This window comes from Bos grunniens, chromosome 7, assembly GCF_055505025.1.
Source record: "Bos grunniens cultivar Pamir isolate PY7600 chromosome 7, Bosgru_T2T1.0, whole genome shotgun sequence".
Lineage (NCBI taxonomy): Eukaryota > Metazoa > Chordata > Mammalia > Artiodactyla > Bovidae > Bos > Bos grunniens.
The window spans coordinates 6,211,254-6,228,171 of NC_141171.1; the positions used below are offsets into that span (position 1 = coordinate 6,211,254).

General features: G+C 51.7%; 1 protein-coding gene across 3 annotated transcripts in view; it reads left to right on the top strand.

Annotated features, from left to right (window-relative positions):
* The window catches only part of CPAMD8 (C3 and PZP like alpha-2-macroglobulin domain containing 8), a 99,547-nt gene that overhangs the window by 864 nt on the left and 81,765 nt on the right, over positions 1 to 16,918 (top strand). For all 3 annotated transcript variants that reach the window (XR_015166530.1, XM_086408601.1, XM_086408602.1), the window contains exons 2-8: positions 4,906 to 5,057; positions 6,988 to 7,010; positions 12,548 to 12,713; positions 12,792 to 12,844; positions 14,710 to 14,727; positions 15,149 to 15,203; positions 16,671 to 16,784. Coding sequence is in view for 2 of the 3 variants with exons in the window: in XM_086408601.1 (XP_086264727.1) it covers positions 4,906 to 5,057; positions 6,988 to 7,010; positions 12,548 to 12,713; positions 12,792 to 12,844; positions 14,710 to 14,727; positions 15,149 to 15,203; positions 16,671 to 16,784 (581 nt within the window). In the remaining variant the exon portion in view is untranslated. The remainder of the gene's footprint in view (positions 1 to 4,905; positions 5,058 to 6,987; positions 7,011 to 12,547; positions 12,714 to 12,791; positions 12,845 to 14,709; positions 14,728 to 15,148; positions 15,204 to 16,670; positions 16,785 to 16,918) is intronic.

Below are 16,918 nucleotides of genomic sequence, written 5' to 3' on the forward strand. Positions count from 1 at the left end.
GGGGTTGTGGGCTCAGGGAGCCTGCCTCTAGCTGCCCGGGCTCAGTCTTTAGTCCAGTCCTGCCTTTATGAGCCTTGTTCAAACAGCCCTTGTATAGGAGTTCCCAGAAAACAGGTCAACAGTGAGCCGAGGTGGGCGGGGGCACCTCCAGCGCTCCTCCTCTGATTCAATGCTTTGAAAAGTAAGACACCAAACTGCAATTCGAGCCTTGGGATTACCTCCCCTGGGCCCCGTGAAATTGGAACCCAGCAAACTTTTGACCTGATGCTTTCAAAGCTTGCTCCCTTAGGATAGCCGTTTCCAGCTGAGGGGCGATTTTTGTCTCCCTGGGGTCATTCAGCAATGTCCAGGGGTATTTTGGGTTGTCACAAAAAGAGGGAGGGCTTCCCTAGTACCTGCCTGAGTCCGTAAAGAATCAGCCTGAAACGCAGGAGTGTGCGTGTGTGCTAAGTCGCTTCAGTCGTATTTGACTCTTGGTGACCCCATGGACTGCTGCCTACCAGCCTCCTCTGTCCATGGGGATTCTCCAGGTGAGAATACTGGAGTGGGTTGCCATGCCCTCCTCCAGGGAATCTTCCCAGCCCAGACATGGAACCCGCATCTCTTATGTCTCCTGCATTAGGCAAGCAGGTTCTTTACTGCTAGCGCCACCTGGGAGACCCAGGTTCAGTCCCTGGGTGAGGAAGATCCCCTGGAGAAGGAAATGGCTACCCACTCCAGTATTCTTGCCTGGGAAATCACATGGACAGGGGAGCCTGGCGGGCCACAGTCCATGGGGTTGCAAGAGTCAGATGCGACTTAGTGACTAAACCACCACCACCACCATCTAGAGGGAGGTATGCTTTTGGACTTTACTGGGTTAAAGGCAGGGATGTTACCAGGCACAGGACAGCCCTCCACCGCAAAGCATGACCCTGCCCTCCATGAGAGACCCCGCCTTCTAAGGACCAAGTTCAGAGTCCCCGAGTTGCAGAGCTTTAAACTACCTGGTCCCATCACTTCATGGGAAATAGATGGGGAAACAGTGGAAACAGTGTCAGACTTTATTTTGGGGGGCTCCAAAATCACTGCAGATGGTGACTGCAGCCATGAAATTAAAAGACACTCACTCCTTGGAAGGAAAGTTATGACCAACCTAGATAGCATATTCAAAAGCAGAGATAATACTTTGCCAACAAAGGTCCGTCTAGTCAAGGCTATGGTTTTTCCAGTAGTCATGTATGGATGTGAGAGTTGGACTGTGAAGAAAGCTGTGTGCCGAAGAATTGATGCTTTTGAACTGTGGTGTTGGAGAAGACTCTTGAGAGTCCCTTGGACTGCAAGGAGATCCAACCAGTCCATTCTAAAGGAGATCAGTCCTGGGTGTTCTTTGGAAGGACTGATGCTAAAGCTGAAACTCCAGTACTTGGGCCACCTCATGCGAAGAGTTGACTCATTGGAAAAGACTCTGATGCTAGGAGGGATTGGGGGCAGGAGGAGAAGGGGATGACAGAGGATGAGATGGCTGGATGACATCACTGACTCGATGGACATGAGTTTGAGTGAACTCTGGGAGTTGGTGATGGACAGGGAGGCCTGGCGTGCTGTGATTCATGGGGTCGCAAAGTCAGACACGACTGAGCAACTGAACTGAACTGAACTGAAATCATTCTCAGGAATGTTCGCCTCTGACTAAAGTTTCCCTGGAGGGGAGGGAGGCGGGTCTTACCTACTGTGAGAGGAATGGAACCTCATGGGAGACATGCAATGACCAACCTGGGGTTCCAGATTAATTCTGGATATAAGCCAGAGCTGTGACCCACCAGCCTGAAGGATCCCATTTTAGGAATAGCCTCAGCTACCTGCTTCTCTGATCCATGTGATTTTTGTGAGGAATGCCTGGTGCCAGAGAAGGTGATGGCACCCCACTCCAGTACTCTTGCCTGGAAAATCCCATGGATGGAGGAGCCTGGTGGGCTGCAGTCCATGGGGTCGCTAAGAGTTGGACATGACTGAGTGACTTCCCTTTCACTTTCATGCATTGGAGAAGGAAATGGCAACCCACTCCAGTGTTCTTGCCTGGAGAATCCCAGGGACGGGGGAGCCTGGTGGGCTGCGGTCTATGAGGTTGCACAGAGTCGGACACGACTGAAGCGACTTAGCAGCAGCAGCAGCAGCACTGTCTGGTGCCAGAAAGCTCTGTGGGTTTGCATACTGTTGTAAGACCCGTACTGTCTACACTTTGCCAAATACCACCTTTCTCAGGATGGGACCTTCCAAGAGCAACGGATGAGAAGCCAAGATCAGCCCAGCTGTCAGGGCATATCAGGGAGATAGGGATCGACTGGCAAACACGTCATCAGTTGCAACTCCTGAGGTGCAGGGAAAGTTAATCTAGTTCCATCAGGTTCTTTGCACCTTTGGGTGAAGATGCTAACTCAGATCTGGATAAGGGCTTTAGAAGTGTGCAAGGAGGGACTTCCCTGGTGGTCCAGTGGCTACGAGTCCGTGCTCCCAATGCAGGGGACCTGGGTTTGATCCCTGGTCATGGAACTAGATCCTGAGTGCCACAATTAAGACCCAGCGCAGCCAAATAAATAGATAATAAACATTTAAAAAAAGAAGTCGCAAGGAAAATGAACAGGCAAATTGCTCAAGTGCTCTTCCACACTCAGCAGGTGCTTTGTGAGAGGGCCTGGGAGTCATCTGGGAGCTGGACATGCTCTGTCCTGAAGGTGGCCGTATCCCCAGATGGCAGTGGGACAGGACACACAGGTGACGGTCCGCACTGGAGTTAGATAGTCTGCAGCACGTCTCTGGGGTGACTGTGTGCTCCAGATGGTACACAACCGTACCGTACTCAGGATCGTAACTCAGGACCATCGCGTGCCCTTGTGCACTGCTGAGGCCAGACCCTGTACAAGGGACTCCAGGGTCACTGCACCCGCTGGTCAGTGCTGGAACCAGATGCTGCCCATCACATATGAAGCCAGGGTCTTCCCAGGCTCGCTCGAGACAGCTCCTGTCCATCCCAGTATCGCCACATGCTCTGTGTGGTGCTGGAGTCAGATAGGACATATGGGATGTGGGGTCAGTACACATGACCGTTGGCGCTGGATCTGGACGAAACATCCATGAAACCCAGGGGCACTGCATGCTCCAGCTGGCGCAGTTCCATCCACAGGATCAGGGCATACTCTGTCCATGGCTGAGGCCAAACACTGCACACAGGAGCCCAGCCATTGCAGGTACTTCTTGGTGCTGAGGTCAAACAGATCATGGGACCCCAGGGTTATCACTATGTCCATCCACGCTGGGCAGTGCACCCACGAAACTAGGGTCTTTGCACACACTTTTCCGTGCTGGAGTCCTATAGTACATGGTGTGTCTCCACAGACCTCATAGTGTGTGGTATGTGAAAGTCATGTCCAACTCTTTGTGACCCTATGGCCTGTGGCCCGCCAGGCTCCTCTGTTCATGGAATTCTTCAGACAAGAATACTGGAGCAGGTTGCCATGCCCTCCTCCAGGGGATCTTCCCCACCCAGGGATCGAACCCAGGTCTCTTGCATTGCAGACGGATTCCTTACTGTCTGAGCTACCAGGGAAGCCCGTGTGGTATGTGGTAAGAGTCTAAATGCCTCTTTCTGTGTGTGGACCTGAGGTTTTTTCCCAAAAAGGATTTTGAGAAATAAAAAATCTCTCCTGATCTCAATGTTTGGCCCACTGTTTTTCCCTTTTTCCTGTTTACTTCTGGTACCTGTGGGGTTTTTTATTTTTGTTTTTTAATTTATATTGGAGTCTAGCTGCTTACCAGCAGGCAGGAGCTTCATTGCACCACGCAGGTTTTTCTAGTTGTGGCAAATGGCAGGTTTCTCTAATTAGCTGCCCTAGGACATGTGGGATCTTAGTTCCCCAGCCAGGGATCGAACCCACGTTCCCTGCATTGGAAGGCAGATTGTTAATCACTGGATCAGCAGGTGAGTCCCTGCTGTCTGTAGTTCTGCACCGTTGGGATCGTGCTGCCAGGCTCTCAGCATTTGCCATTGCATCATGAGCGGGTCATGTGGTTTTGGATGAGCCTTTGTGATTTTCCAGTGAATGCTGCAAAGTAACAGGAGGTGGGGAGGACCTGGGCCTCCAGGTCAGGTGCGGCTGTGCGATCTGGTGGGTGTTCCTTCTCCTTCTGCAACGTTAGCTTTCCCGTCTGGAAAACAGGATAAGGACGCCTTTCTTCCAGAAAAGTCCTCGGTCAAACTGAGGACTTTTCAGAAAGGGAGAACTGTTTTGATTTCACTGTTCACAGTGCTTTTCATGTTTCATGCCATTTAGTTTGTGTTCAGGGTCTTATTCTTATACTAGTTCAATACTAATTTTGTGTTGCAAGTGGCTCCTTGCTTCTTTCCACTGCGTTCTAGAGCTGCCTGGTTTTGTATCCTAATCTCTCACTGACTCAGGCACGTGATTTGGCTTCTCTGGGGCTTAATTTCTGACTCTGTAAATGGGAGATGTTACCACTTCTCATGGGGGAAGGGTCTCATGACCCTGTGGGATCCTGCCAGTTACTGAGCCTCCGGGCGAGAGTATTTTAGTTTGTGGGTGCGGCATGCATAAAGGTCCTGTGGCAGAAGAAGCTGAGAAAAACAGTCCAGAGGCTAAGATATCGAGATCAAAGAGGGAGTATGGTGCTAGGTAGATCCAGAGAAACTGGATTCTTACCTACTAGGGGAGACTTCAGAGGTGAACAAGCCTTAAGGAGTTCACAGGTTGGTAGGGGACACAGACCCATAAAGTGACGGTGCCATCAGGGTGTGGTCAGGCTTAGGCGGGAGTCCACCCAGGTTGCACCCTAATTCAGCCAGGTGACCCTGAGGCTAGGAATGGGTCAGAAGCCTTTGGCCTTCACTGACGTTCTCCTCTTCTGCAGGGGCTATTTGATCGCCGCACCCTCCGTCTTCCGCTCCGGAGTGGAGGAAGCCATCAGTGTGACCATCTTTAACTCCCCCAGGGAAGTCATGGTCCAGGCTCAGCTGGTGGCCCTGGGCAAGGCGGTGGCGCAGAGCCAGGGAGCCATCCAGGGTAGGTCCCTGGGGTGCCTGACCAGGCCTTCTTCTCCCTCTGCAGAGTGGTCTTAAGGGATCAGGCGGTGTCGGCTTCTTCCCACTCTGCCCCTGGGACACTGTCAGGGGAAGGAGGGCAGGTTTTCTTCTCCCCACTTTACAGATGGAGAGAGAGTAAGGCTCAGGAGGGGCAGTCCCCTGTCCAGTCTGGAAAATCAGGGTGCTTGTTCCTCAGCAGCTCAGGTTCAGTGGGTGCCCATCTGGGTAGAGTTGGGCACCCTTTCAAGTCAGCTTTGGCTGGAGGTGGAGTGGGGGCCCAGAGGGAACCTGTGACCTTTTCAGACCTTTTTTTGAGCTTCTAGCACCCCTGAGGTGTTGGATTCAGACCTGGGCTCACAGCCAGCCTGCCACTGAGTTGAGTTTAGGCCCCTTAGTCAGTTGCTCCTCCACTTTCCTCCATAAACTGCAGATAACAGCGGTGCTGGCCTCCTGGACAGAGGTGTGGAGAGCAGGTTCCAGCCTCAGGGCCTGAAGTCTAGCTGAGCAGGTAACTCATTCGTCATACAGAATGAGGTGCGGCCACAGGAGATACCGAGAGAGGATGTCAGGTCTCCAAGGCCAATAAGGCAGCTCCTGTCCCCCAGGGGAGCGGGGAAGAAGTGCAGGCTGTCCTGACTTCAGGGGCCAATCCTGAAACCCAAATCAGGCTGGCTTCAGCAACAGAGTGTTAGTCGCTCAGTTGTGTCTGGCTTTTTGCAACCCCACGGACTGTAGCCCACCGGGCTCTTCTGTGTATGGAAGTCTCCAGTCAAGAATACTGGAGTGGGTTGCCATTCCCTTTTCCAGGGGATCTTCCTGACCCAGGGATCCAACCTGGGTCTCCTGCATTGCAGACAGATTCTTTACCGTGGTAGCAACCAGAGGAGTCTGGTGGGCTACAGTCTTTGGGATTGCAAAGAGTTGGACAGAACTGAGTGACTAACACTTTATCAGCACAGAGAGTTTATGGGCTCTTCGTAACTGGAAAAGTCCTCTGGCATCAGTGGTCCAGCCTCCCAGCTCCACTTGTGGATGTACCTGTGTCTCCCCAAAGCTCCGGGGGACTAGCAGTTCCAGAATCTCCGGGAAAGTTCCGGGATCCCCTCTAATTGGCCCAGGTTGGGTCATGTGCTCAATCCTGAACCAATCCCTGTGACCAGAGGGAAGGTCTATGCTGATTGGCCCATTTTGGGTCATGTGCTCAACTCAGACCCAATCCCTGTGACCAAGTGGACCATGCTGATTGGCCCATTTTAGGCCATATGCTCAACCCTAAACAAATCGCTATGACTAAGAGGAAATCTTGTGTAGATTTGCATAGAGCTTCAGGAGAGATGAGCAGTGCCCCACTAGGAGCTGGGCAGTTGGCTCCTCCAAGAAAGCAGAGAATGGACACTGGAAGGCAAAAGCAGTAGATTCCAGCTAGTCCTGGAGGCCAAAGAGCCCAGACAAGTGTCAGACAACAAATGAGTCATTTGGGTAGAAGAGAGAAGTTGATGGGAGACTAGTTAGATGCATTGGAGTAAGGTCCACTGGGGACCTCAGACTCCTCTCTCTCCACCCTTCTCCTTGGTCCTCTCCCATGGAGTTTTCTCTTTGCTCCCTTCACAGTTTACCTTGGGCAAGGGCTGGGGTGAAGTGAATAAAGTATGCAGGCTGGCCAACCTCCCCCTGAATAGCTCGGCTTTGTCCATCTCCTCTGGTCTTCAGTAGTCGCCAGCTTGGAGGAAACCTCTCATTTCTGCCAATCCCAACCCAGCCCAGGCCAGACCAGCATGACCCAGGGTGTGTGTTTGTCCACAGAAAATCCCTCTGGGTTGAGAAAACCCTTGTTTGTAAGGCTGCGTCTCAAGGAGGCAGAAAAACACAGCTCCTGATGTAACTGTTTTCATTTTATTTTTATATTTTAGATAAAGGAACCATCAAACTCAAGGTAAGCCTGTGAATTTTTAAAATCAGAAGCCCTACTTTGGGAATAAAGAATTGAATTGGAATGGAACAAGAGAAGTTGCATGTGTTGCGAGAAAAATCATTAATGGTGATGTTAAAAATAAATAACAAAGGGAAAGAAAGATTAGAAAAGGAGAAAACCCACCCATAATCTCATGCCTCCTACTTTTCACTTTTTTATGTTTCCCATAAATCTTTGTCCACATAAAGACATTTTCTTTCATAGTTGCGATTAAAGGGTCTATTGTGGTCTTTCCTGGTATTTTCTCTCAACATGTTGCATAAACATACTTCCATGTTTCCACATCTCTATAATTATAATTTGCCTCCTATTGTAAATAGCATCCCACTGCATCTCTTTTATATACTAATTTACTAACACCCCCCGCCCTCACATACACATGCTTAGATTTTTTTCTTGTTTTCAGGATTTTGATAATGTAATCCAAAAGTTGAGAGCATATTTGTGCATGAAGCTATATTAACCTTCTGGATGCCTGCCTTAGGCTGAACACCCTGAAAGAAGAACTATCAGATCAGGATCCAAGGCTCTTTCTGGGTCCTGTTTTGTCTTAGAAGACTCAGCAGTGCCTGTGCATGGCATCACCGGCTATGCATTAGAGATCAGATTTCCTGCAGCCTTGTTGACACTGAATGTTATTATTTTAAAATTATTTGACATATCAAACTGCATGTAGGTCATTCTCTGACATGGACTTTTTAACTCGAGTCCTTAGATTTCAAGGCGATCGTAAGCCTTGAAATTGTCGGCATTTTCTGGGTTAGCTCATCCTTAACGCTTACCAGATGCTCCAAGGAGTCCCTGAAAGGATGGGCTAAATAGAGACTTGTTCTAAATTATAATGTCCCCTCCCCTGTGCCCTTCCCCAGTTATTATAACTAAGTCCTAGGCGATTCCTCTTCCAAGGTATGGGATGTGTCATTAGTGTCTCATTGCCATGGGGCAGTGGTCTTCCTGCCGTTTTGTCAATGTCAGAATAGAATTCTTTAGAGAAAGAGTTCCCTCCAGGTGGCGGGGGTGATGCTTGTGATATCGCAAGACAATTTTGGTTTTCACAACTTGGGGAGCAGGAATGGGGTTGCTACTGGCTTCTAATGGGTAGAGACCAGGGATGCTGCTCCACATTCTAAAATGCACAGGACGGCCCCTCCACTGAGAATGAACCAGCCAGATGTCAGCATTTGGAAAACTCAGGATAAATAGGCTAGAGCCGCCCTTGCTGGCTTCCTGTGAGCAGATCTGCTTCTTTTGAATCAGCAAGTGGGGCTGTCATATCCACTGATAGATGGACTACTTAGGAAAAAAAGGAAGCCTTGTATATTTTATTTAGAGAAGTACTTTTAATAAAGCATGTGCGCCTGCTAAGTTGCTTCAGTTGTGTCCAACTCTTTGTGATGCTATGGACGGTATCCCACCAGGCTCCTCCGTCCATGATGAGTCTCCAGGCAAGAATACTGGAGTGGGTTGTCATGCCCTCCTCCAGGGGATCTTCCCAACCCAGGGACTGAACCCAAGTCTGTCACAACTGCTGCATTTGCAGGCCGATTCTTTGCCACTAGCGCCACCTGGGAAGCCCCTTAGTAAAGCATACTACTCATCAGAAAAAAAGAAAGCAAGCAAGGCTCTCCTGACGGGTTAAGATTATGTGCTGTCCCTGACTGCCCAACGGCACTTAAGAAGGCACTCTTCACAGGCTAGATCCTGGATGGAGGCCAGAGATGCTGCTCAACACCTTAGAGAGACAGGATGCTCCCATTCCCACCCCTGCAGAGGATGACTCAGTCCTAAACATCAGTAGTTCTGAGGTTGAGAAAGTCTGCTCTGTGGAAACACCGTCTGGGCATCAGACATGAGAGAAGCTACTCTTGTGGGTGTTGGATCCGCCCCCTCCACCCACTCCCCCACCCACTCCCCAGCCCTGCCTGCCTTGGGGACCTGAGTGCTTCCAGGGACACATTTGTGTTATCACTGGCTACCAAGGGCAGGCCCTGCCCAGTCTGTGTCTCGTCTTCTCACCTATGCAGTGAGGATGACGATAAGAGGTCTTTAATGGGATTTTCAGGCAAACATGCCTAAAACCTCATGATGTTTTATTCCAGTTTTTCAGACTTACCCATGCATCTGTGTAACCAAGACCCATTAAATCCCAAGCACGAAGTGGGACACATTCCTTGCTGTCAGCCTCCAGCCTCATTGGTGGTGGGTAAAGGGGTAGGTCAGACAGTAAGCCCCCAATTACATAAGTGTGATCACTTCAGAGACTAGCAAGCATCCTATTTTATTTTAAAACATTTCAGGGAAAGAAGATGCTGAGGAGTCGGGGTAGAATCTAGAATCACATTTTGTATGGCAGGAGGGCCCCTCTGAGCTGAAACTGGCAGGAAGCGACATGCAGGGGAGGGCATTCTAGATGGAGGGAACAGCCAGTGCAAAGGTCCCGGGACAGGAAGGAAGCAAAGTAAAGCAGCCAGTGGCCTGGAGTAGAGCCAGCTAGGAGCCCCAATAAACAGTGGGAGTTAGATCCCCAGCCTGTAGAATCGGCCATGACCCGAATTCCTCTGCATTGGGTGGTTTCCATTTCAGAGAGGAACCCTGGTGCCTGTCACCAGCATCCATGGTGCCTGTTGTGTATCGTGTTATAGTCGTGATCACCCATCTGCACTACGATGTGCTGGAAACTCAGAGGGTCCAGTGAGTCTGGTGGCTTCTCTCCCAGGATGAGTTTTGCATGCCCACGGAGTCCAGGAGCCTGGGACCCACACCCAGGGCCCCAGCGGCCTCCCTGGCCTGGAGGGGTGGGGTGCTGGGCGTTAATCTGGGTAGTGGACAGGCCTGCGGTAGAACTGTCTCCTCCACACAGCCCTCCTCAGGCTGCAGGTAGCCAGTCTCAGGGAGCCTCGTGCTTTAGCCAGACCCCAGGCCCCCCACCTTCACCCTCAGCTGGAGGCACAGCACCAGCTTTGTCTGGCCATCTCCCCTGCTTGGATCTCAGCCCCAAGTCCTTGGCTGTCACTGATGCTGAAGGAGTGAATGTGAATGATGGAGGTCAGGGGTGGGGAAGGGGATCAACTCAGTTTAGAACATTCTAGAAAGACCTCTGGTGGTTGGCAGGTAGTGAAAGTGTTAGTCGCTCAGTTGTGTCTGACTCTGTGACCCCATGGACTATAGCCAACCAGCCTCCTCTGTCCATGGAATTCTCCAGGCAAGAATACTGGAGTGGGTTGCCATTCCCTTCTCCAGGGGATCTTCCTGACCCAGAGACTGAACCTGGGTCTCCTGCATTGCAGACAGATTCTTTATTGTCTGAGCCACCAGGGAAGCCTGCCGCTTAAAGCTGAGATTTTAAGTGGAAACGGTGGCTCTGTGGCTTTCGAGACCTGGGGCAGGTTCACTGCATGTCCCCAAGGGTCACATTTGATCCTGTCTGTCCTCAGGGGCAGCTTCTTGGTCCCTGCACCTCCAAACCACCTGATGGCACACAGCCCCCCGACGTCCCCCACCAGCTCCCTCCTACCTGTCCATGCCCACTCCCCTGGGTGGCCTGAGAATTTTCCCTCGTTGCATGAAGGTCTTTGGCCAATGCTGAGAGGTTTCCAGAAACAGAAGCAGGTAAGGATTTTGGGGTCAGAGCAAGTGGATTATCCTCAGGTTGGTCCTGAAGATCAACTGCAGTTAGGAGGGACCCCACAGTCCTAAGGTGCGCCCTCCTGAGGGTGGCAGGTGGGCAGGCAGGGAGGGTCTCTCAGATGATGTTCACAGAAGACAAGAGGGGCAGCCTGAGAAAGGCGCTGGAGGAACACAGAAGGCCCTGCCACAACCCGCCCTCATCCACCAGGTGGGCACACTGGCATGAGGATGGTCCGATAATTCAGCAGTCCACTTAGGGGGTTCCCAGTGATGGTGACAAGGGCCTTTTCACCCTTTGAGGGACTACACAGGGGGCTGCTGACAACCGCAAGAGGAACACCCGTGTTCGGATGGTCTCAGGGACTGGTGGTTCGTGTGGCTCACAGTGAGGACTGCTGGCCGCTGGCTGCCCACCTGGCGGGCGCCCAGGGGTTCATAGCATCGCATACACGGTGCTTGGCCACACCCGGGGAGCCATGACTTCCGTTCGTTTTAACCACAAAAGGGGCTTATATAGGTTACGAGTCACATGCATGGCTGTTCCGCTCATTACTTAAAAAAAAAAAAGGCCGTATAAAGGGTGGCTTCCATCCCTAGAACACTGGAAATTTTGCCCAAGAAAAATGTGAACTCCTGGGCAAATCCTTAAGACTGCAGTGGAGCTTTGTTATCGTTGTTGTTTTATCTGTCCAGGGGGCAAAAAAGAATTTTTTAAACCACTTTAACTGTTTATTATTTTAAAAAAGGTTTTTTTGGGTTTTTTTTTGGCCATGCTGTGAGACTTGTGGGATCTTAGTTTCTTGACCAGAGATTGAACCCGGGCCTTTGGCAGTGACAGCACCAAGTTCTAACCACTGGACCATCAAGGAATCCCCCTCTACTTTAACCATCTTAAAGTGGACAGTTCAGTGGCATTTAGCACATCACACTGTTGTGCCATCCCCACCCCTATCTAGTTCCAGAGTAGGGAACTATTTTGTCACCCTAAAAGGAAACCCCATCCCTATTAGGTGTCACCACTTCCCAGCTCCCTCCAGCTCCTGGTACCCACTGATCTGCTTTCTGTCTCTATGGATTAGCCTGTCCTGGACATTTCATATAAATGGGATTGGATAAATGTGTGTGCAGTGCTTACAGTGAGACAAAGCAGAGGCACATATTATTTATATATATGACATATAAAAAATATGTGCGTGTACCACGTGTTTATATATATGAAGCTTCGCAGGTGGCTCAGCGGTAAAGAATCTGCCTGCCAATGCAGGTGACATGGGTTCAATCCCTAGGTCGGGAAGATCCCCTGGAGAAGGAAATGGCAACCCATTTCCAGAAGTCTGGCAGGTTATAGTCCATGGGGTTGCAAAGAGTCAGTATTCGTGTATATGAAGGGGCTGGGGTCTCCATCGCCACCTCTTCCCAACTCACCAGCGAGGACCGTATTTGGGTAAGATGTTCTACATTAGCCCTTACAGTAACTCCAAGGCTAATTCTACAGGGCTAAGGATATTTTTGCAAGCTTGCAGTGCAAGGAGAGAAGGTCTGTCATGTCAAGGTAGACCAGCATTTCTCATTTGATTTCTCAGTCTTGGTACTGCTGACATTTGGGGTCCGATCATTCCTTGCTGTGGGGCCGTCCTCTGCATCTCAGGGTCTTGAACAGCATCCCTGACCTTCACCCCCAAGACTCCAGTAGCACCTGCTCCCTGCAACTATGACACCTAAAAATGTCTCCAGAAACTGCCAAGTGTTTCCTGGGGGGAACAGTCACCCCGGGTGTGCTCCCCTGACTTAGACCTCCATGCTGCTTTCTCAATACCTGGATCCCTTCCAGGGCGACACTCCCTGCCCAAAGCTCCATGCTCTGCCTGCAGGTGCCCACGGGCCTCCGGGGCCAGGCTCTCCTGAAGGTGTGGGGCCGTGACTGGCGGGTGGAGGAGGGTCCCCTCTTCCACAACCAAACTTCAGTGACCGTGGACAGCCGGGGAGCCTCCGTATTCATTCAGACTGACAAGCCGGTGTACAGACCCAAGCACCGAGGTGGGCGGCCAGCGCGGGCTGCGGGGGGAGGGATGGCCATGGATGGGAGCTGCCACACCCCTCTCTCCTTTCTTCCAGTGCTCATCAGCATCTTCACCGTCACCCCAGACCTGAGGCCCACCAGTGAAAAGGTGAGATTGGCTTCTAAAACCGTGTGCCTGGGACTCACCCACCGGGGTCCGGCCTGGCCAGGGCCATCATCCACAACTTGCCTTTCCTCCTGCCTCTTCCAATTTCTACCTGCATTCTTGGTTTCTTCCTGGGGCTCCACATCTGCTGGGGGAGCCAGGAGGGAGGTCTGTGTGACAGAGAGAGGCCAGGGCATTAGTGGAAGTGCTTCTTCCAGAGGTCCCCACGGTGGCCAGTGGCCCTCCATACGGGCAGCTGCCTGTGTTCTTCTGGAGGTTGGTTGAGGGCCTAAAATGGGTGAAGTCCAAGAAGGATAAATCACAGGATGTTGAATTCAAAGTACAAAGTTTCTTGGTGCCCCTGGATGCAATATGGACAACCCCGAGCTGGTGGGGCTGTATCCACAGGCTGTGTACCTGTGCACAGGGTCAGCCACGCATGGGACCCGGCAGAGCGTGATGTTGGGTTCAGGAGGCACAGGTGTGCAAGCAATTGTCCTTCCCTGGAGCTGGTGTGGAGTGTTCAGTTTGGCACTGATGGGCACCAGCTGGAAGCCAGGCTCCAGGCTGGTGCTGGAGGTTCAGAGAGAAAAGCGTGCATCCCAGGCCTGAAAGGAACCTGGCATCCCTAGAAACAACCCAGTTGCCACCTGCGAGGGCTGCTTGGAGGGGTTGTCCTTCTTGGGGTGCGAGGGAGGGCAGGGCTGTGATCGGGAGCAAAGATCACAGAGACCACTAAATGGGGCTCAGCCACCCTCATTGCCGTTGGCAACTGCGTGAGCTTGCTGGGCGACTTACAGGGCAGAAATGCATTCTTTCCCAGTTCTGGAGCCTAGAAGTCTAAGATCAGGGTGTGAGTAGAATTGATTCCTTCCAAGTACCATGTGATATAAGAACTGGACATAAAGAAGGCTGAGCGCAGAAGAACTGACGTTTTCCAATTGTGGTGCTGGAGAAGACTCTTGAGAGTTCCTTGGACTGCATGGAGATCAAACCAGTCAATCCTAAAGGAAATCAACCCTGAATATTCATTGGAAGGACTGATGCGGAAGCTAAAGCTCCAATACTTTGGTCTCCTGACATGAAGAGCCAGCTCATTGCAAAAGACCCTGATGCTGGGAAAGATTGAAGGCAAGAGAAGAGGGCAGCAGAGGATGAGATGGTTAGATAGCATCATTGACTCAGTGGACATGAATTTGAGCAAACTCTGGGAGATAGTGAAAGACAGGGAAGCCTGGCATGCTGCAGTTCGTGGGGCCGCAGAGAGACACGACTGAGTGCCTGAACAACAACAGCAAGGACCATGAGTGAAGAATCTGTTCCAGGCCTCCCTCCTAGGCTGGTAACTGGACATCTCTCTTCATCTTTATTTTGTCTTCCCTTCACTCCCATCTGTTTCCAAATTTTCCTTTCTTATGACACAAGTCCTATTGGACTGGGACCGATGCTTTGTCATTGTTTAGTCACTCAGTTGTGTCCTACCCTTTGTAACCCCATGGACTGTAGCCTGACAGGCTCTTCTGTCTGTGGGATTTTCCAGGCAAGAATCCTGGAGTGGGTTGCTATTTCCTTCCCCATCCAGGGGTTGAACCTACGTCTCCTGCATTGGCATGCGGATTCTTTACCACTGAGCCACCAGGAGAGCCCAGGACCTGTGCTAGGGACCTTGAAATCACCACCATCTCCAAATATAGACACGTTCTGAGAATTGAGGCTGAGGACATCACATATGAATTAGGGGAGAAGGGGGCACCATTCAACCCATTACAGCACCTGAGCCTGTCCCAAGGGATGAACACTCCGCGTGTACAGAGGGCTTCGGTCTTTCAGGAGCGTTTGCTTACGGCCTCTGTCTGTCTCATTTGCAGCTGGAAGCTTACATCCTGGTGAGTGTCCTGCCCCTCTGCAGCTCTGGCTTGGGGACAGCCTGCTGTCTGCAAGACCTGGTCTGTCTTTGTGCACTACTCCCCCTCTGGGTTGATCCCTGCCTGACCCAGTGCCCCACACGCTGAGACCGGGTCCAGCCCTGTCCCTGACTCAACCTGGGATAAGCTGAGTACATGTCTGCCCATCTCTTTGTCGATTTTCAAGCACCTCCCTAAATGGGGAGTCAGGATGACCTCTTCTGGCCTCTTGTCTTCAGACATGTCCCTTCTATGCCCCGAGCTTCCGTTTGCTCATCACAAATAGCTAATCTTGGGGCCTGTCTTGACACGTGTCCTGTCCTAGAGAGGGGGCTTGGAAGGTCCTCGTGCGTGCCAGGCACACTAGGGCTGTCCTGAGCTTATCGTGTGTGTCATCTTGCAGGACCCCCGAGGCTCGCGGATGATGGAGTGGAGACACTTGGAGCCCCTGTGCTGTGGTGAGTCTCTCTTCTCATTCCTTCTGTGGTTTGGGGGCTGCACCTTTGGGTGGCAGATGTGATAAAGCTTCCAGGAAAATAGGATGTGCTCTGCCTTGACACCTGCCACTTCTTTCCTGGAGCATGGGACCCTCTGCCCACCTTTCTGTCTCTGGGATCCCAACTGAGGCTCCTCCCATAAATTGAGACCTTTCTGGAATATCAGGGCCTTGTTTGTTAGCATCCCTAACTTCTTCCCACTACAGATCTTCCTCATCTTCACCCTCCACCCAACACAAGACGTTTCTTTTCCAGCTAGGAGTCAGAAGGCTTTGCTTTGGCTGAGGAACTGGCTTTTTTTTTTTTTTTCTTTCTCTATGACAGTGATCTCCTGGAGAAGGAAATGGCAACCCACTCCAGTATTCTTTCGGGGAAATCCCATGGTCAGAGGAGCCTGACGGGCTACAGTTCATGGGGTCGTAAAAGAGTCAGACACGACTGAGCAACTCAGTAGGCACGCATGCCTGTGACCACGAGGGCCGTGTAACTGACATCTCCTTTTGTGCTTTGGCCCTAACGGAAGTGGAGTCCCATGAGAGGAGAGCTGTAGCAGGGATTTGGGGAGACTGTGAACAGTTTTGCACCTCGACCTGGGAGATGCATAAGCACGGCAGAGCCCTGAGTCCTCTGTGAGTCAAACGCAGAGAACGGGCCTCCAGCCAACATGGTGGGTCCTGGTGGTTGGTGCAGCATCACACACACCTCCAGGTCCCCTGGCCTGGCCTTGACCCCTCTCCATGTCCCTCTTCTTGATTCTGAGATGCCTGGGGAGGGCTGCTGAGTAGGGACAGGGCTTGTGCGACTCTCTGTCCCCGAGGGAATGACTCAGGTGGAGCAGAGTGGAGCAGCTGGGTGGCCTGTTTCCCTGGTTCATTTGGCTCATGGCCTGCACTTGGCTTCTTGGAGAAGGCAATGGCACCCCACTCCAGTACTCTTGCCTGGAAAATCCCATGGACAGAGGAGCCTGGTAGGCTGCAGTCCATGGGATCGCTAGGAGTCAGACATGACTGAGCAACTTCACTTTCACTTTTCACTTTCATGCATTGGAGAAAGAAATGGCAACCCACTCCAGTGTTCTTGCCTGGAGAATCCCAGGGATGGGGGAGCCTGGTAGGCTGCCGTCTCTGGGGTCGCACAGAGTTGGACACGACTGAAGCGACTTAGCAGCAGCAGCAGCTGCACTTGGCTTTGGCCTCAGGGCTCCCCCAGGAACCCTAAGTGTGCCCTCTCCCTGCTTCCCCAACTTAGTCTATGGAGGAGGTGCTGGCTCTGCACAAACCCTTGCCAGCCTCGGGGTGGCCTTGAGCTTCCTTGAGGGGCCGTGCAGGGAGGGAGAGAGGCCAGGTCCCCAGGGCACCTCACCACCAGATGCTGGGCTCTCTGCCCACACAATTGCCCCAGGATGAGGGGGAGTCTCTCTTCACACAGGCATCACCAACATGACCTTCCCCTTGTCTGACCAGCCAGTACTCGGAGAATGGTTTGTTTTTGTCGAAATGCAAGGCCACGTGTTCAACAGGTCCTTTGAAGTTCAGAAGTATGGTAAGTTGGAGAATCTTAGGCTCTTAAGATTTTAGACCTGGGGGAACCACAGTCCCAGTGATGACACAGATAATAAGGAAGAAGATGGCAGGAGCCTCATTTACTAGGGGCTCAGTCAGGCCAGGCATGAAGTG